General features: G+C 40.7%; 1 protein-coding gene across 2 annotated transcripts in view; it reads left to right on the forward strand.

Moving 5' to 3' along the window:
* LOC115315981 (organic cation transporter protein) overlaps nt 1-23039 on the forward strand; it is a 31750-nt gene extending 8711 nt beyond the window's left edge. For both annotated transcript variants that reach the window (XM_040223031.2, XM_029975294.3), the window contains exons 4-12: nt 9713-9816; nt 10098-10252; nt 11811-11979; nt 12563-12710; nt 14814-14899; nt 15991-16205; nt 16664-16845; nt 18888-19024; nt 22010-23039. In XM_040223031.2, the coding sequence (XP_040078965.1) occupies nt 9713-9816; nt 10098-10252; nt 11811-11979; nt 12563-12710; nt 14814-14899; nt 15991-16205; nt 16664-16845; nt 18888-19024; nt 22010-22103 (1290 nt within the window). In that variant the 3' untranslated portion in view covers nt 22104-23039. The remainder of the gene's footprint in view (nt 1-9712; nt 9817-10097; nt 10253-11810; nt 11980-12562; nt 12711-14813; nt 14900-15990; nt 16206-16663; nt 16846-18887; nt 19025-22009) is intronic.
* Nucleotides 23040-23271: the final 232 nt, after the last annotated feature.

The following is a 23271-nucleotide window of genomic DNA, read 5'->3' on the forward strand; positions in this document are numbered from 1 at the left end:
CTAGTGCCGTGCCAGAATCTTGCTCTCGGAAAACAACGGCATACACTTGCAACTTTCAAAATGATCAGACAGATGACCGTCCCGATAATTTCCTACTTTATGTTTGTGCTCCCTCAGCCTATCATTAACACACCTACCTGTCTGACCTATATACTTGTTTCCGCATGATAAGGGGATCTGATATACTACTCCCTCCGCACATTCAACGAAGGAATCCCTGTGTTTTACCGCGCAGCCAGAAGGGGCCTTACAAAAAGGATCTGTCATCCTACATAATCTACAAAGTTTGTTTGGTGCGGAGAGCACTACTTTCACGTTTGATCTATTGGCCACCTTTTTCAAGCCATGCGCCGTTTTGTGAATGTACGGTACCACCGCGACCTTCTGTTTATCTCTGAGAACCACTGGGCAAGGGCGATCTTCACTACGCAATCTTTTTAATACGATCTCTGCAACTGAGACCACCACATTCTTCGGGAAGCCAGCTTCCAACAACCGCCTATACTGCGTGCCCAGGCCTTCTGACATCACATGGTGGCATGATTTTTTGAGGGCGTTCAATACGCACATATTGGCAATACTCCTTTTTACCAGTTTTGAATGAGCAGAGTTGTACGGCAACAGGTGTTTCTGGGCTCTAGGGTGGTACATCCAACACACATGTCTTTCAGAAAAGGTTAGTCTGATATCAAGGAACTGCAGCACACCCTCTACTGGTAGTTCCTGGGTTAGTATGAGGGGGTGTAAGACATTTTTAAAAACAGTAAAGAGGTCATCCACTCTGCAGGCCCATGCTTGAACAGAACTAAAAAATCATCCACAAATCTAAAAACTTTGATTTCATTAAAATCGTTGCCTTCATTAAAGCGCTCAAAAAGAGCTTTGTCCTGATGGGCTAAAAATATGTTACTGAGGATGGGTGCCAAACATGAGCCAATGCATACCCCTTGTTTTTGTATATAGACCCCGTCATTCCATTCCACAAACGTCAATTTAAGATAAAACGAGAGCATTTCAATAAAACTCTCTTCCGTCATGCCGATTTGATTCTGGAAGGCCACTGTACCAAAGCGATCGATACAATGTTCCACGGATGTTAGTAACCTGTCGTGCGGCAAAGAGTAGTATAAATCTTTAATGTCAAATGAGCAGGCTGAAAATCCTTTGTCGGAGTTATCTTTTAAAAAATCTAAAATATCGTCAGAAATTCTTACCAAAAATGGATCTTAAAGCCTAAAACTTCCAATTCGTCTTGGAGGAAAAGCGCGACCGGCTTCTGCCATGAGCCCCTCTCTGATACTATGACCCTCAGGGGACATTGGTCTTTGTGGGTCTTGGTGCTAAACATGATTTGCAAGCTTCCATCTTTGTTCTTATTGATGCTCTGAGCTAGCTGATGAAGGTTCAACATTTTGCATCGTCTCACTGCCTCTAATCTCAGCTTTTTTAGAGACCCATCATCTCGGCGATTAAACACTGATGAGATCGCCTCAAGGGCTTTGCTACCGAATTCTGCTTCCGTTAAAACTACAAATCCTCCCTCCTTGTCAGCTGGAAGGAGCGAAAGCCGTTGTTCTTTTAAAAACGACACCACTTTTTTGACCTGACCTTGAGACACCGCTGGTTTGTTTCGAACAATCACGTCCACTCCCTCCGAAATACACCTTTCTACCTCCCCTTCCGGAGCAAATCTCGAAACTCTACGAACAAGTCCTATAAGTTCTGGTGGACTCAACTTTGGTTCAACGGCGAATTTCGGTCCAAAACCGAGAACTCGTCTCACATCATCCGGGATGGGCACTTGACTCACAGATTGGACGTTCCCACGGGCCACCGGTTGCCTCTTTGGAAGACTGGCCCTGAGCTTCTGTAGTGTCAGCCGCCAAAGGAATTCCGTGTTGCGTTCCACGATTTTGAAGAACTCCCGCAGACGGTGGTTGTCCTGATTTCCTTGGTTAGAGTCGCACAAAATGGCTCTCAGTAGGTCCCTGTAGACACGTGCCTGCCTCTGCCATTCAGCTCGCAGGATCTTCATCAACCTTGTGCTGTGCCCAGCTGACGGCTCAAAACCTTCAAAGAGGCTCTTGACTTCCTCAGGTGGATTCTTGCCACAAATGCAGAACGACAAAGTACGGGCTTGGCATGTTGCGTGAATCAGAAGTGGTACAATGGAGCATGGTTTCAACGAAGAACAAATAAAAGGGCCCTTTGTACAAGAAATAAATTTAAGTAGAGTAGATTGTTGGGCTAGTTGGTTTTGGAATTTGGAATACATTTTAGCGCTCAAAAAACAGGGACAAAGAGGCGAGAAACAGACAGCACAGTGCGCTACTTACAACTGATTTTATTACGTGAAACGACACTTTTATACCATCCGAGTTTCTGATTTTGCTCCACCACTAGCCAACCCGGTGCCAGGCCGCGTCATTGAGGAACGCACGCTCCTTGTCCAGTAAATCAATTGAGGCCACGCTGACACATGCTGCACCACCCTTCTTAATCTCATCTGCCTCGACTATCTCCCTCACAGTTTTTTCCTTGTGCCGTGTCAGCATGTGTCAGCGTGGCCTCAATTGATTTACTGGACAAGGAGCGTGCGTTCCTCAATGACGCGGCCTGGCACCGGGTTGGCTAGTGGTGGAGCAAAATCAGAAACTCGGATGGTATAAAGGTGTCATTTCACGTAATAAAATCAGTTGTTAGTAGCGCACTGTGCTGTCTGTTTCTCGCCTCTTTGTCCCTGTTTTTTGAGCGCTAAAATGTATTCCAAATTCCAAAACCAACTAGCCCAACAATCTACTCTACTGATATTCGCTTTGAAGTTTTTTTAGAGCGCAGCTCTTAGGCGCCCGTTTCCGGCTTGAGCAGCGTCGCTGTCCCCGTCACCGTCGGCGTAACCGTGAGGTCACGTGAGCCCCCCGCCCAGGTCACGTGACCCCCCAGGTCTCGTTACCCTTCAGGTCAAGTGACCCCTGAGCCACGTGACCCCCTGAGGCCACGTGACCCCCTGAGGTCACGTGGCCTGACTCGAATGCTTACATTATGCGCGGTAATTTACCTCTTATAGTCGTAAAACTTTAACTAAATCAAGAGTATATTTTATTGGTTTAGCAGCGTAAGCTGGCCACAGTCACCTATATATGGCAAAAAATATTTGTCCAACCTCCATCTGAGATAACGTAGGTTTTCAATAAAAAATATGAGAAGCACATCATGTAAATTCCGGAAATAAATACTTAATTTGACGCACTTACATTTTATTCTAAATGTTTGAGCCGCGGAGTTATTCTTAATTTGCAAACATCATACTTATCTGATGAAAAAACAGTTAGGGCGCCGGCGAGCTGGTGTAAGTTTACCATTTTTAGACCACCTGAGACTGGGTGGAAGAAACACGACGACGTCTCAAACACAGCTAACCACTTTATTCAGTCCTCCCTCCTTTTATACAACCTGAACCCAAAATCGTCACCATAAAAAACACACCAAACAAAGGCACCAAGGGGACACATCTTGACTTGGCAACCACAATAAAAATAAAAATAAAAATAAAAAAGAACGAACCACTTTGAACTAACAAAAGCTATACACACATCAAAACTTCGGCCGAAGGAAACAAATCTTTGACCTTGCAACCACTCTTATCATTACAAAAAATGAAGAAGCGAAACACCGGAACCGATTGCAGTTCGAACCCAACAACCTGTTAACAATCTTTTTTTTCCCTTCTCCTTTCCCTTTCTACGTACGCATACAAACGAAAGAGATCAAGACAAATGAGGTACCTCAGGCGAAAGACAAAAGGCCTGTCCAATTCATACTCGCAGAAAAGCTTTTGCCCTATCACTAAGAAGCATAGACGCTTGGCTTATGCAATTACCGATCGACCTAATTTTTACTGTCTCTTTTACAACCCTTTTGACGTCATTGACCTCTTTGCATACTACCGTTGTAACAGACCACTCAGCTGAGCAGTTTCTGCATTCTTGTACATATGTCGCAATTTCGGAATTAGTCGATTTTACCTACACGTTTCTTTTGTGCTCTGTCAGACGATCGTTCAAGCATCTTGAGGTCTGCCCTATATACCTAAAACCGGAAGTCTTCGATATGTCCTAAACGACACGAGTTTCACAAGGCACAGACTTTTCCTGTGGCCCTTTTGGCACCCTTTTTTCACTCTTTGGAACGGGGTAAGATTGCCCAACTTAAAGTCCAAGCTGAAAACTATATTAACGCCAAATTTTTTTGCACACGCTTTTATATTGTGTGCCACGGTGTGAAAATACGGCATCACTGCGATCCTGTTTCTCGATTTTTCCTCCGCCTTTTCCTTCTCCCGGTTCATTAAGGTCACTTGCCTCCCGATGAAATCTCCCTCGTACCCTGCGTTCATCAATCGTTTCCACTGCCCCCTCACTGCCCCAGCTACGAAATGAACACATGACCTGTTTAAAACATTGGTGAACAGAGCTCTAACGACACTCGCCTTTACCGTCCTAGAGTGGCAGCTCCTCTTTGGGAGTACAGGTTTCGGGGCATCTTTTCCATACTCCCAGCATAGGGTTTCACCCATATGAAGTTTTAGGTCCAAAAACTGTAACATATTATTCCTTGGTTTTTCTACTGTGAACGTCAGTTCAGGAGCTGATGACATTATTGGTGACTCCAGCTTCTCCGCAATTCCACTCTGAAAGGTGCATATCACAATGTCGTCGACATATCTCCTGACTATGCAGCTACCCGACGGCATTTTTCCTCGTCCTTCTATCACGGCAGAATCATGTGAGTTCAAGTATATCTCCGCCAAAGCTGGTGCCACCGATGAACCTATGCACATTCCATCTTTCTGCACAAATTTTTGCCCATCGTATTCAACCACCGTTGAACGAAGATACAACTCCAACACCGTCAGAAAACAGTCTACCGAAATGCCCGAACCTGACTGAAATTTTACGAGATTACGCTCCAGGGCCTCTTTTACACGCTTCAACAGTCTGCTCTTCTCCAACGAATAATAAAGGTCTTTTATGTCCATAGAAAATATCGAACACTTCCTGCCATGATGAACCTTTAGGATGTCAATTAATTCGTTTGAGTTTCTTAGTGATAGTGAATCTTCAACCTTACATACTCTAATCCTTGTTGCAGAAATATAGACACCACCTTCTGCCAAGTCCCGTTCTCATTTATCACTGTGCGGAAAGGAAGCTCAGGTTTATGGTCTTTTAGAAAAAACTTCAGGCTCAATGTTGAGTGTCTTGAGCTCAATATCCCCTTTGCCGTCCCTTCAAGTTCCTCTTCCCTAAGACCTCCACAAATCTCTTTTCTCAACTTTCCAATATTCCCGGTCCATTCCACAAATAGGGAATCCAAGGCCTCCTTTGCCTTCTTCCGGCTTGGGTAAGATTGCAAACTTCCCAGTTTTAACCGTCTGCAACATCTCTAGCGATTTACAATCTAACTCGTTTTTTACCGCTTTTACTTCACTGAAGTTCCTTCTTTCCGTTGGGTAATCTCTGCCCATGACATTTTCCATTCGGCCAATTGCTTGATCAACAAAAGCTGCCTTCTCATCCTGAGCGACAACTTTCGCGACTGTCTGTATCGACGAGAACACGTCCAATCTCGACGGTTTTACATTTCAACAAAACTTCAGCCCTCTACTTAAAAATTCCTCAGTTTTCCAGGGTACTGCTTCTCTACATGGGTTTACAAGGGACGTGTGGGGCACATCAAGATAGCTGTTTTCATGAGGAACTCCATGATACATCTGTCTAACAAGATTTCTATCCACTAGTCCTCCATCCATTCTCCCTCACACGCTTAATCTCCTAACAGTGTCCAAAACATGCTTCCGCTTTACGCACCAAGTCCGGTTGAAGCGGGCTCTTTTGATGTCGTTCCAGTTCTGGAAGTCCCCATTTTGCCTGACGTCCTTTCCCAGCAGCAAAAACCACAGTCTATCGCTTGCGTTGCGGACGTCTTGGATTCTCTGACTTGCACCGTCCCTGTAGGTCTTCAATATCTTCTTCTTGATGGACCAAGAACTCGCCGATGCTGAGAAATGCTTGAACAGTTCCGGGAGAACGTACCTTTTTCGTAAGCATATGCCGAAAAACGCCACTTCAGCTTCCAATTCCGCAAGGCGACGTCCCAACTTGTCCAGGACCGTGACTGCTTCCAGTAGTAGAGCGGTTGGTGGCGATGAAGGAGGGCTGAAGTTTTGTTTAAATGTAAAACCGTCGAGATTGGACGTGTTCTCGTCGATGCAGACAGTCGCGAAAGTTGTCGCTCAGGATGAGAAGGCAGCTTTTGTTTATCAAGCAATTGGCCGAATGGAAAATGTCATGGGCATAGATTACCCAACGGAAAGAAGGAACTACAGTAAAGTAAAAGCGGTAAAAAACGAGCTATAGATTGTAAATCGCTAGAGATGTTGCAGATGGAAAAAACAGGAAAGTTTGCAATCTTACCCCAGTCGGTTTTCCGGAAGAAGGCGAAGGAGGCGTTGGATTCCCTGTTTGTGGAATGGACCGGGAATATTGGAAAGTTGAGAAAAGAGATTTTGTGGGGTTCTTTGGGAAGAGGAATTTGAAGGTACGGCAAAGGGGATATTGAGCTCAAGACACTCAACATTGAGCCTGAAGTTTTTTCTAAAAGACCATAAACCTGAGCTTCCTTTCCGCGCAGTGATAAATGAGAACGGGACTTGGCAGAAGGTGGTGTATAAATTCCTGCAACAAGGATTAGAGTATCTAAGGCTTGAAGATTCGCTCTCACTAAGAAACTCAAACGAATTAATTGACATTCCGGAGGTTCATCGTGGCAGGAAGTGTTCAATATTTTGTATGGACATAAAATACCTTTATTATTCGTTGGAGAAGAGCAGAGTTTTGAAGCGTGCAAAAGAGGCCCTGGAGCGTAATCTCGAAAAAATTCAGTCAGGTTCGGGCATTTCGGTAGACTGTTTCCTGACGGTGTTGGATTTGTATCTTCGTTCAACGGTCGTTGAATACGATGGGCAAAAATTTGTGCAGAAAGATGGAGTGTGCATAGGTTCATCGGTTGCACCAGCTTTGGCGGAGATATACTTGAACTCACTTGATTCTGCCGTGATAGGACTAGGAAAAATGCAGTCGGGTAGCTGTATAGTCAGGAGATATGTCGAAGACATTGTGATATGCACCTTTCAGAGTGGAATTGCGGAGAAGCTGGAGTCACTAATAATGTCATCAGCTCCTGAACTGAAGTTCACAGTAGAAAAACCAACGAATAATATGTTACAGTTTTTGGACCTAAAACTTCATGTGGGTGAAACCCTATGCTGGGAGTATGGAAAAGATGCCCCGAAACCAGTACTCCCAAAGAGGAACTGTCACTCTAAGACGTTAAAGACGAGTGTCGTTAGATCGCTGTTCACCAATGCTCTGAACATGTCATGTGTTCATTTCGTAGCTGGGGCAGTGAGGGGGCAGTGGCAACGTTTGATGAACGCAGTGTACGAGGGAGATTTCATCGGGAGGCAAGTGACCTTAATGAACCGGGAGAAGGAAAAGGCGGAGGAAAAATCGAGGAACAGGATCGCAGTGATGCCGTATTTTCACACCGTGTCACACAATATAAAAGCGTGTGCAAACAAATTTGGCATTAATGTAGTTTGCAGCTTGGACTTTAAGTTGGGCAATCTTACCCCGTTCCAAAGAGAGAAAAAAGGGGGCCAAAAGGGCCACAGGGAAAAATCTGTGCCTTGTGAAACTGGTGTCGCTTACGACATACCGATGACTTGCGGTTTTAGGTATACAGGCCAGACCTCAAGATGCTTGAACGATCGTCTGACAGAGCACAAAAGAAACGTGAAGGTAAAATCGACTAATTCCGAAATTGCGACACATGTACAAGAATGCAGAAACTGCTCAGCTGAGTCGTCTGGTACAACGGTAGTATGCAAAGAGGTCAATGACGTCAAAAGGGTTGTAAAAGAGACAGTAAAAATTAGAGCGATTCTTTAATTGCATAAGCCAAGCGTCTATGCTTCTTAGTGATAGGGCAAAAGCTTTTCTGCGAGTATGAATTGAACAGGCCTTTTGTCTTTCGCCTGAGGTACCTCATTTGTCTTGATCTCTTTCGTTTGTATGCGTACGTAGAAAGGGAAAGGAGAAGGGAAAAAATTGTTAACAGGTTGATGGGTTCGAACTGCAGTCGGTTCCGGTGTTTTGCTTCTTTGTTTTTTGTAAAGATAAGAGTCACTGCAAGGTCAAAGATTTGTTTCCTTCGGCCGAAGTTTTGATGTGCGTATGCCTTTTGTGAGTTCAAAGTGGTTCGTTCTTTTTTTTTTTATTGTGGCTGCCAAGTCAAGATGTGTCCCCTTGGTGCCTTTGTTTGGAGTGTTTTTTATGGTTTCGATTTTGGGTTCAGGTTGTATAAAAGGAGGGAGGACTGAATAAAGTGGTTAGCTGTGTTTGAGACGTCGTCGTGTTTCTTCCACCCAGTCTCAGGGGCTCTAAAAATGGTATACTTATCTAGGCATCATTTTGTTACTAAACAATTTATATCTCAGATGGTGTTTTAACAAGTGATTGCTTGCTTGTAAAACAAACTGGTCAGTAATAATGCTGTTGCATATTAATATGTGGTTTTTACTAAACAATTGTCTTTAATTTTCTGCAATAGTCACTACTTCGTCATTTCTACTTGACGTTGTAGAGCTGTAAATGTATAGCCATCAAGGTCCGGGAAGAAGGACTAGCAGGATATGGGATTTCATTCAGCCTTATTTAGCACTCCCTTGACCTTCTCCCTCATGGATCGAAGGTGTAGGGGAAGAGGCAAAAATAGCATTGCAATCACCGCTCTGTAAATTAAATGTTATTGTTTGGAGGGAAAAGTTGTGAAAACTCAATCTAATTTCATGAGGCGTCATAACGTTATGGGCAGAGTTTTAGCTGTGATTAAAGTTTGGATATTTGCCTGTCACTAGCCTTTATTAAAAGTAGCGAGCGTACCTCCACACTATTTATTTTGTCATGCTTTGTCCCATTCATCACTCTAATAAAAATCTGAGCCCACAGCAGGTAGAGTATTCTTTCTCTTTGTTATCGATTAAGTTATGACCATCGAAAACCTCCATCAGCACTGTGCAGCGTTCCCGACAGCTGCCTGTTTGAGGATTTAAGAAAAATCTGGTTGGCCCAATGTCTAAAAAAAGAACACAGTAATGGGTCATAACTTGATTCTTTTAAGAACGCCACTTTTTATTTAGATTGCCTCTTACCGTATAATAACCATCCCTCTACTAGTGAAGTAAAATTTTCACTTGCGCACAGGTTGTTTTTACATGACTTTATTTAGACAGAAGTCCGAATGCCCAGAAACGGTTTGAGATCCTTTGTTACTGTGAAGGTTAGCTGGGAATCAAATTACCACTACGTAAAAAAGTAAGCAATACATGACCTTTGCGTTAAATGTGACTTCGATTATAAAAGTGTATGATAAAACGATATATTATATGATAAAACAGTGCAACAATTAAACGTAATGCGTCGGGCCTGTGTGTTTGATGCAAGGTTTGACTAGCCTGAGTTCAACGTGCGATATTATATATTATTCATTTTATATTTTGGCTTCCGATCGTCGTCGTGCGGCAGTTATAAAATCCTACAGATATGTGCTGTTAGCTAGTGTTGTTTAATTACTTTTTTTCCGTTTTCAGTTTGACTTGGTGTGTGACCGCGTATGGCTCAGAGCTGCATCGCAGAGTATTTTTATGGTGGGAATCATGGTTGGAAATATAATATTTTCACATCTCTCGGATTGGTGAGTCCTAAGGATTTTACTGTCCTGACTATTTTACACAATTTTACTCCAAATGGAAATGAAAATTAATATATTTATAGCCAATTTACGTCGCTCACACTAAGTCTGTATGATTTTTTTAAATAATTTGATGTGCAAGGTTTTAGATTTTTTTTAAATAATCATGTACCGAACACAAGACGAATTTTGTACCCGTCAGAATGTTGTAGTCGCTTACTCTTTATTATAATAAAGGTGTTTCTTACCCTTCAGTAGATCAATTTTTTTCCCGTCTTTTACAGGTACGGTCGGAAAAGGGCATTGCTTTTTGCTTTACCTTTGCCAATCGCATGCGGCGTTCTAACTGCCTTCTCTCCGAGCTACCTTGTCTACAACCTGGGACGCTTTGCCGCGTCCATTGGAATAGGAGGCCTACAGAACAGCACGTTTACACTGAGTATAACAGGATACACACTGAATCCAAAAAGGGATTCAACGCTGTTATTCTTGTTGATATCAAAACCATCAAACCAGTGAAGAGGAATTTGCTTATTACAATGTATGTTACGAATTGTTTTGATAAATTAACTTGAAACAGATATTTACAATATTTGAACTTAATTATAGAATGACACGAGCGGAGTTTCTGCCGTAAAGCAAACCGGAATAATCAGGTCCTGCACATGAAAAGCTGCAACTTTAAAAAAAAAATTGCAGTGTGCCGATTCACCATGTGAAATTTCAAGGCGTAGTTTTCTTCCTGTAAAAAATGAAAGCAAAAAACTTGGCACAGTCACGTTGGGCGCGTTTGCTGTCTACCGAGTTAGCGATTGTATCGAGTTGTCGCGTCATTTTCCGACAGGAGCCGCGAGCAGACAACAAAGTGCATCGTCTAGTCGCCTCGGCTCTCGAGAAATGACGCCACAAGTTAATATCGTCGCTAACTGGCTCGTCTGCGAACGTGCCCAATGTTGGCTATGACAAATTTGTGGGTCTCATTTTTTACAAGAGGAAAATTACGCCTTGAAATTTTACACGTTAATACTGAACAGCTCAGTACACATTTCGTGAAAATGTGAGCTTTATATGTGCAGGCGTTGATTTTTCCGGCTAGATTTACAGCAAAATAACAGTGTGTGCCGTCTCATATTATATTCCGGGAAACAATATATATATTGCACACTGTATTTTATAGAATTTTTTACTATTTTATGCGCAACGTGCAAATGTTCAATTTTCGCGTACGTCTGTTTTTGCGGCCAATTTTTAAAGTATACGCCCAAGAGCAAGATAAAAAAAAAGACTACCGTCAAAGTAATGACTTATTGGTTAAGGACGAATTGAAGAGGCGTGTGCCAGGGTTGAAACTGAGTCCGCAACAAAATCACAAATACTAAACATAGAACAAATAAACATAGCTTAAGGAGTGAAGCATAAGTAATTACTCTCTCAACTGTTATTTTTATTCAACTAATAATTTACCGTTTTGTTAGTTGGTCAATTTATACTGAACCTATTTGATCCCCCAAACAGAGACAACAGATGCAACCCAGGACACATGTTGGGTTGCTTGCTTTCATTTTCAATGTTATTTTTGTGGGCGCGAATAAATATTTTCTATAAACCAATTAGGTCAGCGAAACATACGGAGCGGTTTCTTGTTTAGTTTCTAAATTTATTAAACTTTGTCGTCAACATACATAATTTAGTCTTTCTCAAAGCATAGTTTTCGGTAAATATTATCAACATTCTAAATGTACATAAATATAAAAGCTCTAGTTTAATATTTTTTTCAGCATAAAAAATATTGTATTATGGCGCACGTAGACATCAAGATACATAAATGTCCATTGTGATGTCAAGCAACAAATGATTTTGCAATACCTACACGTCACCTAATGTCACGTCACCTAACCAGCTCATTAGGCTGATTTAGTGACAAAGTAAAAAAGAATAAGTATACAGAATGTTGCAAAATATTTTTACCATAATATTTTATAATTTTTGTTATATAGTGATTGAAGTCATCGCCGCACGGCATAGAGCGGTGGCCACTCTGATCTACAGTGCTGGATGGACTACGGGCCTGATGACACTAACTGCTTTTGCGTGGTACATCAGGAACTGGATGCACCTTCAGCTCGTCATCTCTCTCTTTTACATCATCCACATTTTTGTCTTGTTGTAAGTAAATATAAAAAAAATCTTCATTTCAATATCATATAAAACATTCGCATTAAATATTGATGCAGATATTAAAGGAAGCGGTCTTCCCTTTACTACCCCGCCAATACTGTTTTTGTGACTCACATTTATAACTCCTCTTTATTATTATAAATAAAGTCGCTCTTGGTAATTTTATTGATAAAATTACGTTTCATAACGTTTGCCACGAGTAATAAATGCTATGATCTTTTTTAATTTGGAACTTCGGAGTTAATAGGTTTTATTATTACACGTCTCCAAAAGTATTCGTTCAAAGGCATTTTTTTTGCCAAGGTTTTTTTTTACATTTATATTCAACCATGCGACACTGTATATAAATTGCAAAATACGGCCAATGCAAACAATGATGAAAAAACATACAATGGAAGGGAATTCAGTACTTTGCAACGGTCGTGAACACTGACCTGTTTAAGAAAATAGGGTTTTATGTATATTATCTTTAACATTCATCTTTATAAAACTGGTCTGATATGTGTATCACGTCTCTTATTAAAATACAGCTTTTCGTTACTGCATTCAGAACAATACACGTTGTTTTCAGTTTTCTGCCTGAATCTCCTCGGTGGTTGCTAGCTACGAGAAACTACGGGAAAGCGGACAAAATCCTTAAGTCAGCCATTAGAAAGAACAAAGTAAAGGATGTCGACGTGGGCGACCTGATAAAAAGCTTCGAAGAAAAAATGGAACAGGTAAAACTGCCAGACGTCTTTTTAGACTAAAGACATTTTATACGTGCATGATCAGAATTTATACATACAAAATGTACAACGTCCGAAAGAAAAAAGTTTGTATTGCAAAAAGAAAAGGAAGCATGATGGTTCACGCGCGGCAGTGAAAGAGGGGATGTGTCATTATGCCAAAGGGTGTCGTTCCGTGAACATTTGGAGCTTCGCTACGCGAGTCTTATGTTCAGGTGCAGGAGCACAATGGCTATTTCAGCATGGACTGATCAAATGCAAACCATGGCGAGAGCGCATATCGCTTCTACGTCGAACTTGGCAAAATTCTCTCTACCTCTCTTCGTCTTAAGTGATGTTTTGGTTTTTCTTCTTATATACTGCTTTGAGCACTCTGATGCCCTCACATATGTGCCATCCCCTGACGAAGCCGATACGGGTATAATTCTCTATCATATACTTGGCCTGAAACACTCTAATTAGGTAAAGCGCCGCGAAAAGTGATTCATGCGATTCACAATTAAGATTCAATTGAGGTTTTCTAATGGCGTACTACTCATTTTTTCGGCAGGTAAGAAGTGGTTTCTTTTTTAATTTTCATGTAGATATTGGCATTGTACCTCACTGCTGTAGTCATAACTTTATTTGTGGCAATGTAAACCTAAATAGAGGGCGGCGGTAGGTTAGTTTAGGAATGTATTTGACTGCAATCAACAGTGCTTTCTGCAGATAACTCCAACAATCTTACAATTTGCATCAATACTCCCAAATTATTACAAATGTGAAGAGGTGACAATAATTATTTGACGCCTAAAAATACACCTTGTACAAAAACATGACGAAGTTGACTTATCATTCGCACACCAAGGCGATTTAGGCACGAGTTAATCGGCAACTTCAAGTATAAGATAAGCAACATTAAACGTTTTTTGGTTTAGTCTGTGGCTATTAATTACTAATATATTTAGGCGCCTAAAAGAATAAAACCTTAACGGTGTGTGAGGTCAAACTTATTTATCGCAGTGTCAATACATTTACAGGAAAGATACCAAGTTTCGTAAAAATATCGGATATCGTAAAAATATCGGATATCGCATGTTTAGTTCTGAGATAATTGTATGTGAAACGAGCTGATAGAGAAAGCGGCGGGGGCGTCTAATCTGCGAACGAGTTGTGAAAACAATCAACAGGGGTGTTCTTTAGCATATCGAGTGAACATAGCTCAGCTTCTGCTCCCTTTGCCGCTGTGGGGGTCAGATGGAAAGGAGGCTAAAATTGTGTGACGGAACGTGCACATTGAAAACCCTACATCAACCAGGCTCCAGCGGAAATGAAACGTGGTGATAAAAAAAATAAAAAGAACTGCAGGGTTTGTGCCGGGGAATGAGTCAAATACCATGTTTTAGATACTTCAGACAGCGATTCGGTGAATTATTTTTTCACTCCGTACACCGTAGAACACATATTGTATATTAAATATTTTATTAAGTTGTAATAAACTAATAATAATATTATTCGTACTAAACATTAGGCACTCATTTTAGTAAAAGTTCTGGCTTATCCAAAAGAGTATCAACCTAAGTCAAACGTGAGCTACTTGGTTTTTGTAAAATTCAGCTTCTTAGGCATATATGTATTTTCGTTAGCTGTGCAGTTTTTCCTTTTTTTTTAAGATGACATATCCGCTTTCTGAGGAACATAGTCCATATGGTACTTTTCTATTGTGAGAGTACATTGATTTTTTTTTTAATGCTAATTTTACTCTTTTCTGTTTAAAGTCAAGTGCAAAAAGTAAAACTCGGAGAATTGTGGGCTGCTCTGGGTCAAGTCGTTACCCGACTTGGGTAAGAGGGAAGCAAGATTTGACGACCCGAAAATAACCCTGTAAAACCTATATAGTTCAGCCTACTCCGACATATTGTGTTTTAGGTTTCGGCTGCATATTAAACTTGAAAATATGCAATCTTATGAATATCAAAAGCAGCAGCATCATGACACTGACATCACACAACACTTGTAAAGCCTGGTCAGACAAGTTACTTTGGAATTTATATTCGGTAGAAAAAATACATTCACTGGCCGAAGAAATTCGTTTTTTTTCTTTTTTTGTTGCAGGAAAAAATGTCTACAAAACCAACTTTCGTTGATCTGTTTCGTTACCGATGTATTCGAAGAACGACATATGTGAAAGCTGCTATGGGGTAAGATGTCCATTTATAGGGTTGTATGTGGTTATTAGCAGCCCATCTCGCTGTTTGTCTCTACGAAACAACATATTAGTAATATCACTTTTCAGTATTAGGAAAATTAGCAGTGACCTTTATCTCCCATATTGTTACATGGAATACATGATTTAAGGAGTGGTAGTTTAAATCTGCCTAGAAGTGCAAGATATTAGACAATAGCTTCAAGGAATAAAAAAATGACAATATTTGGCCAGCTAAATTTAACGGGCAGTTATATCATGTAATTTGTTGTCCCTCGAAATTTCTTAATTTTGCGGTAAAAATAATACGCATGACTGAGTGACGACAAATTTTCACGTAAACTTTAGCGGAGAAATTTGTCTCACGTGACCTGAACTTGCGCCGCGCGGTTACTCTAGCCGCCGCGGAGTAGTCGTAGTTCACGTGGTACCATGACGCCTTGTAATGTCAAGTCACGTGATATTATTTTCTTTACTAAATTTAACAGAAATGTTTAGCATGACATCCGACCACGATGCGTTAAGAAACATAATGTCGATTCGCAGTTATACGTAGAAGACTGACATCACATGACTGGACGTCCCGCGATGTGGTCACGTGACATGACGTCACGGGGTAAACGGGCAGTGCAACGTGACAGAATAAATTCAAGTAACGTAACTTCACTTCTTTGTTAAATTTATCGGGTAAACTTCGCGTGACATCTAGTCACGTGGCCTGGTGTATAAGTAGGAAGTAGTAATTTCACGTGATGGCACAACTTCACGTGTTTTCTAGTCACATGACATCCATTCTTTAACTAAATTGTGCATTCCTCATCACTTTGGGTTGAGGATATAGTTATTATATTTTACAAACATTTACCAATCCTGAAACAAAATTTGGGTCGGCGCCATTTTCAGCGTTCGTGCGTATAGCACGTGCGCTTTCCGATGCGAATAGCATGCGCTTTCTGGGCTCTAATGATCGCACGCCGGGCTGTGATTTTTGACATTGGAGAGGTGTATACGGTTCCAAATAAAGCTTTCTAATGAACTTAAAAACCGAAATACATTTAGACCTGAAGCTATGTACGCATTTTACAGGATTCTCAGCACACTGCTTTACTACAACCTCACATACTCCATCATTCTCGTGGGTTCCAACCCGTTTGCGAGTTTCGCCCTCATGGGCGCCATGGAGTATCCCGTGAAAATTGTCTCTCTGTTCTTTGTCAACTACCTAAAGAGAAGAACATCGTACGGTGTACTGTACAGTTACGCCTTCATCTGCTCCTTGGCCGCCATCTTTCTTCCAAGAGGTAGGTCAATGATATACGTATAACCCCGTCGTGATGCTGGCTACTTTTGCGGAGGAACCACCGAACATCCCATATAATACAGGGAAGCCTCTAATAGGGGAGGTTTGATTGCTACAAATTGTGAGGTATATTTTTTGCAGCTTTAATCAATAAAGCACACAAAGCTCTAATCATTTGGTATTGTCTAGAGCACTCAGAGCGATTCGTCTTTTGACGTGTTTTTAGTATTGTAACTATATTTACTTTGAAGACTTTAAGTACGCCGAATGATATATGTTTGTCTTTGTTCTGGAATTAAATTACTTTTAGCTATTACAAATCTGCGAAGAAGTGCACACAAATTTGCGAATTTTAGAGCTTCAAGTAATGTGATTTTTAACAGAAGCCAAATCGTCACATTGGACATACTTTGATGGTAAAACTGGACATCTGTACATGTAATTTTTTCATCGTCACAGATCCCTGGTGGCTGCAGCTGATATTTGTGCTTCAGGTGAAGCTTGGGTCATCCTGCGCCTCCACAGTACTCTTTGTTCAGCGCTCCGAGCTCTATCCGACGAAGGTCAGGACTCTGGCAACAGGCTTCATGATTATGGCATCCAGGGTCGGCGCCATGACAGCTCCGTTCACAAAGGAATTGGTACGAAGGAGAAAATAACGCCTGACTACTTTTCAATCACAAAACTACAGAAACCCCGGAGCAAACTTTATATTGGATAAACCGGGATTGTACCTAATTTAAACATGCTCGTTCATTCATATATGTGGTATAATTACTTAATACAATAATGAGCACTGTTGACCTAAACCTGTCCAAGTGTTGAACTGTATGCTAAAATATTTAAAAATAACGAAGAGGGGGGGGGAGGGGGGGAGCGGACGAGATACTATATTTAGTCGTGTCAGCATTTTCTAACCTTCATGATCATAAAATGGTATTGTATCGGGTTGCATTAGCCGGTATGCAGAATTTTACGAATGGAATATACGAAAACTTCCGAAAAAGGGTTATAAATCGCACTTGAAAAAATAATCCTAGCAATATGTCCGTACCTTTCTTCCTGACTACGTTGGTGAGCTTAAGGTAGACAGTGTAAAGTGTTAAGACGATTAATTGCCTAAACGTGTTTATATTATTTTGAGACATTCACCTTTGCTGGAACATTCAAATAAAAAATTGTTTCCCGTTGTCAAATTATGCCTTAGTCGCTGACTTCATTAAAACAACCATATTTTGTTCCGCTGTATCCTTCGACGAGGTTAGAATACCTACTGTCTGCCATACCAAAGCAAGAATAGGAAAAGAGCCAAAAGCTGTGTGCCCCATGAAATAGCAGAATTCGAGCTACTTAGAATACTACCCCGCGACCGGTAGGTAACGAGGCGCTGTCAGATCAGCTTGCAATGAATAGTTACCCGCGCTTGTTGCAAAGGTTTATGTCGCTTCCGCTGGAGACTTGCTGCCTTTTAGGATTTAGTTTGAGCATCACAGTACCCTCACGGATTAAATTTACCAAATAAAATCACGCAGCACATCCTAGTCTTTTTTTATTCTTACAACTATGGCATGTTTTGACAACAGGCAAACCGTCTCTAACTGATACATGACATATAGGGTGAATGTTTTAAAAGTCAATATGGAGATTTTATGTATTATATGAATTATTTTTTTTTTGCCTTTGGAAATGATAACGTTATTCTCGTAGCATGACACCCTCCAAGGTCGGCAGCATTGTCCTAGCATTGTCCCAAGAAAATAGTTTCGCGTCTAGTAGAGCCCGTTTTTAGTAATTTATCAATAGCCAGTAAAAAGCAGGAAATGCTTGACATATAAAAGAACTATTGTAGGAATTGTAACTCCATTTTTACAGTGATGGCTGTTATAAATATATTCCAGCTGCAATCGTGGAGTCGGTGTTCTGCTCGGCAGGCACCACACGCCCATCATTTCTCGGCTTAACTTTGGCTTCGGCTAGGTGGCGCAAGCCGACGCCTAAATAAATGGTTCAGCCTTATTGATTTAGTCATCCACCTGTAAAGGGCTTTACGCGCCCGTAACCTCCCGGCCGAGAATACGATGAGCGCGTTTTGGTAGGAGCGTTTGGGTTTTGACCTGCCCCACGCACCGACTCTCGGCGGATTTAAGAGAAGTGCCTGAAACAATCGTGTCATCACCAGCTATATGGTGGAGGCGGCACCTGGCTCGGGGTATTTATAAAAGAACCACATCCCATCCCGTCAGTTCACCCACCATGAGCACAAGGAGGGCTTATGAAAAGTAAGGACACCATCGGAAGAGAGGGAATATAAGGCTCGCCATCTTTATAATTATGCAAAGCGTGAACGTCTGTGCTAGAAGTGCTCTCACGGTTACTTTGTACACTGATAAAAAAAAAACTGAATTTTTTTTTTTTAAATTTTTGGAAAACATTAGCTTTAGTGTAATATTTTATTGTGAACGTCATTGTTTTTGTATGCTCATTGAGATTCGATATTGTTCTATATTATATTTCAGTAAACGTTTCAGTAGACTGATTTTTAATGAATTCTGTCTCAGCTGGTTTATGCCTGCATACATGATGTGACCAGCACGTCCCCAATAAAGAATAGCAACGTAATATTGCTAGATACAAGAAGCTACGTCAGCGTCTATATCTATAAACTTAACTGCCCAATGCACAGGGTGTGATCATCGGACCATGGGCTCCCAGGGCCGTGGATTGTTACATCTGCCTAAGCCTTCTAGTGTTGGGGCTCCTACTCCCAGAGACTTTCAAGCTCCCTCTTCCTGATAACATTGAGGATATCAAGAGCAGAAGGTAAACCTCATTTGCTATAGAAAGCAAAGACATTTAATCTCTTTTGTTATTTTTAAGATTGCAATTTTCGATTGCATACTGCCAACGTTTTCTTGCCTCCAGATGTTTCCCTCCAGATACCTCAAAATTGAATACAGCTATCACTCGAATGATGATCGAGATATATAAATATCTGAAAACGTTAACACACATGCGTACGTCTTGATAATTTCAAAGCGGCAGTTATCTAAGGATATGTACTAAACTGACTAGAGAGGGCAGGAGGTGGAACGGTCGATTAAATGGTACTTTGCCCGGTGTTTTGTTTTCTATTCGCGTCTAGAAATGTTGGGTTATTGTGTTAGGTTCACTGTCAGGTTAACCTTTGTTATCAAGAAGCTTTTCTTAATTTCACAGTGGTTGGTAATCAATCTGGCTAAAGCAATACGTGTGAATATATATATATCAGTAGGACACACCGAAGACACTATTAAAAGAAAGTGTCGGTATAGCGTCGGTAAGTATTAAAATAAAAGCGGTTATGTTCGTCTTGAATTTTTAGCCTGCAACGTTGTTCTTGTGGTTTGAAACGTCTTTATTAAATTAATGGGATCACAGTTATGAAGATCTACTTAGCCAGCTGCAGGTCTTGTTGAAAAGGGGTAGGGGAGGGGGTTTTTAAGAAGCGGAAACACCTGTAACGCTGAAAGACTAGGTGACCAAGGTTTGGATATTATTGGACCATTGATATCTTTTAACTACTGACGGTTAACTCGCTTGAGTTTTTTTTTAATACAATGCATGAATAAAAGTCACAATACCCTCAGCAGCCAGCAATTCATATCACAGAATATTGCTTCCGACCTTAGTTCCTTCAATTATAGTACACAGGGTTTAATACAGAAGCAAATGGGTTCGAATGTTGCCCCTGTAGTTTCAATCTAGATCAGCACCGGTGTGCAATCCTGTAGGAGCTTCTGTGTCGTGCAAGTTAAGGATTCCATGCTCTGTACATTGCTACAATGGCCAATTTTTCTATCTGCATCGAAAACACAATTAGCTATCTTAGCAAAGACTAACTAGCCGTCCAAAAACATGGCCAAAAATAAACATGTTAACATCTTATTATAAGCAAACGAGTGCAAAAGGTAATGTTTTATATAAATCTGCCTAAACTCCGCAATGCCGCCACCTGTGAGCAAAATGAGCTGTATGCGAAGTGTAATCTTGGTAAAAGCAGCAAAGAAAGTGTACCTCAAATTCTGCAAATATTTTATTGAAATAAGTTGTTGAATTTATGAATGATTCCTAGATATGATACTTTCTAAATCAACAAATTATTAAATGATACGACTATATTATTAGTTAAATTTTTGTGTTAGGCAGCGGTACATTGTCCTAGCAGATAGTAGACAGGTACATAAATATCGAACTGGACGATAATTAGCAAATACATCGTTGTTACTTTTCACGTAAGGTTCAATGAAGTGGACAGATTAGATTGAAGTAAGTTTCTACTTCTTCCTCTGAAACTAGTACAATACCGAACTGAATCCGCGAAACACAATGAATTCAAAACAAATCGCGAAGATAGTCAAATTTGATAGCAGCAAGTTCAAAATAAACTTTGTGCATACCTCATAAACAGCGAACATTTATGAAAATTGTATTTACAAAATCAGAGTAAACTACTGAACGCGCTAAATAGCTTGAAGATAGGGCCAATGCGGAGCGCAAGCTCGCCTACGTCTTGCACAAATGTAGCGATAATCTCAGAACGCCGAGCTATTATTGGTTGATTGAAAAACAAAATAGTTGGTAGACCGTAAGGCAGCTACCATACAGATCTACCCACTATCTTTCACTGAAAGCCAATCAGAGCTCGGTTTCGTTCTGACGTCAGCGCGACCCCGGCACGAGAATCACACGTCTTGTTGTCCGGATATGAACGTAAGGTGTTCCAAATATTTAGGCTAAGTTGCCAGGACAGCTTCAAAAGCATGCCGCCCTGACGTCACTACTTTGAGAGACCCACCCTATGGAATCTGAGTTACTTAGATTACATGCAAGGCGAACTGAATAAATCAATTGTGTGAACTCACCATGAAAATGTTTCTTGGAATCTTATCCTACGTAAAAAAAACACCAAGTTCTTTTTACAGCCAATGGCTATTCAGAACGGAGCCAACTCGACGTCAGTCTATGTCTGTTTAGAAGTGAACAGTGCTGGAATTGTCACCGTCAAATTAGCGTTTTGTCATCGTTGTCCAGTGGGGAAGCGTTTCACTTTAAGCCACTTCAAAGTGGCGGATTTATAAATAATATTTCAACTATGACAATCGTACAACTTACAGGCACTAATCTTATCCTTTGCATCATTTACTGGGGCTCGAGTTACTAAAATATTTTTAAACATTTTGGACTACGCAGGGAGAGACAGCTAAAACACGACCTAACAACAGAAATATCAGGTTTGTTTCACTATACAGAGATTTACACCCACAAAAATAGCTGAGGTACAAAGATGGTTCGTCGTTCTGACAATACAAAATCTAAAACATAATATTCCAAAACCTATAGTTTGCAATGCTGTAATGACTACTGGTAACTGTATTACGAAACTTGTAAACAAAAAAAAAACAGAGATATTTTTGTTCAAAATAATATTTAAATACGGATTTCTCCGAACCTATTTCTTCTAGCTCTGAAACAAAACATGACAAGATATGATTGGCTATGAAATTGAAAAAAAATGAGGGGCCAGTAGGTGCATTGCAGGAATACAAAAACGGCCAGGTAACAGTACATACAAAGACAGTGTGCCAGGAAAAAGAATGCAGTAGACATCTATATGAGGATAACTTTATTCTAAAACCCTACATTTATATATGAAACCGCCGGTGACTCAAAATTTACGCTTCAGTTTAACGTGCGCCATCGTACTTAATACGATAGTAGGATTATCTGTCGTTTCAGAAGCTTTGACATTTTCCCTTTGAATTGCAGCCGCAAGTCAACTACCCCGGAAGCCGTGACGATGCTGCGGAATGGGCACTTCCCAGGACCTGAGAATGAACATCAAATAACGCGGGAAAATTAAATGGCCTTTATTCACTGAAAAAGAAGTGTGCTACAAACGAAGTGTATGTTTGCTTTTGTCTTCCCCAGATACGGTATCACATTTAACTATTTTTTTTTTTTTTGACGTGTACATTTTTAGCTGAGGTACCAACGAAAATTCAGGAGAAGCAGACCGTTCGGTTTATGAATCGCAATAAGTTCCGAGGTACCAGGTAATACTAGGGCTGGGCGTCGATTAAACATTTTGGTCCAATTAATCGCCACCTTTTAATCGATTAATTAGCCAATTAATCCTGTTTTGTTCATATATATGCATAATAATATTAAACAAAGCAAAAATACATGTTTTGCCTTTGCGGTGCATGTGATAAACGGCAAATTGGACAATTTCAGATTATAAATCTACCTTGATGTGTAGTTGAGAGTAGTGAAAAGACCTCCCTTACGAAATATTACTTCAGCCGCAGAGACAGAGAGGTTCGTTGATATTCTCCCGCAATAGCGAACTCGTTTGATTCTTTATAGTCTATGCTACGCTAAACGGACTCTCACACGGCGTTGAAGTGACTGGGACACATATAACATCCACTTTTTTGGAATTACAAATTTCGCATCTAAAGTTTACTTTTGCTCAAAACTTCACCTAAAGAATTGCCTTAATACAGTTTAACTGTGCGCGTTTGCTTGATGAAAGGGTTACAGTTTTAACTTTTATTTGTTTCTCAAAATATAAGAGATTAACCGGTTAAAAATGTATAGCGATTGAAGCGTTACTCGATTAATCGGTTGATTAATCGATCAAGTGCCAGCCCGAGTTAATACTACTAATGAAGTGCAAGTAGCAGGACCAAATACGCTCTTCGTGGCAACCTTGACCATGTTTACCCTGCTCTTAGTGCCCTTCGCCTTGGATGTGATGTTTCTAACTGATTAATAAATAATAATAATGCAAAAACCTTTGGCCTTCTTATATTTACATATTTGAAAAAAATGGACAGCCTTTGATTGATTTCGAGTAATGGGAGTCTTGCGGCACTAAAACATGACAGTTTGTTTCTTAGATTCATCTTTTTAGCAAGTTAACGAGTCATTGAACTCAATCTTCGATGGATAGAGGCCCCGTACTCCCAGTACAGGGCGGAGCGAGCCAGGTAGCGACCAACACGTTCCAGAAGACAGCAGAGGAA

The sequence above is a fragment of the Ixodes scapularis genome, unplaced genomic scaffold (genome assembly GCF_016920785.2).
Source record: "Ixodes scapularis isolate PalLabHiFi unplaced genomic scaffold, ASM1692078v2 PGA_scaffold3__209_contigs__length_174095766, whole genome shotgun sequence".
Taxonomy (NCBI): domain Eukaryota; kingdom Metazoa; phylum Arthropoda; class Arachnida; order Ixodida; family Ixodidae; genus Ixodes; species Ixodes scapularis.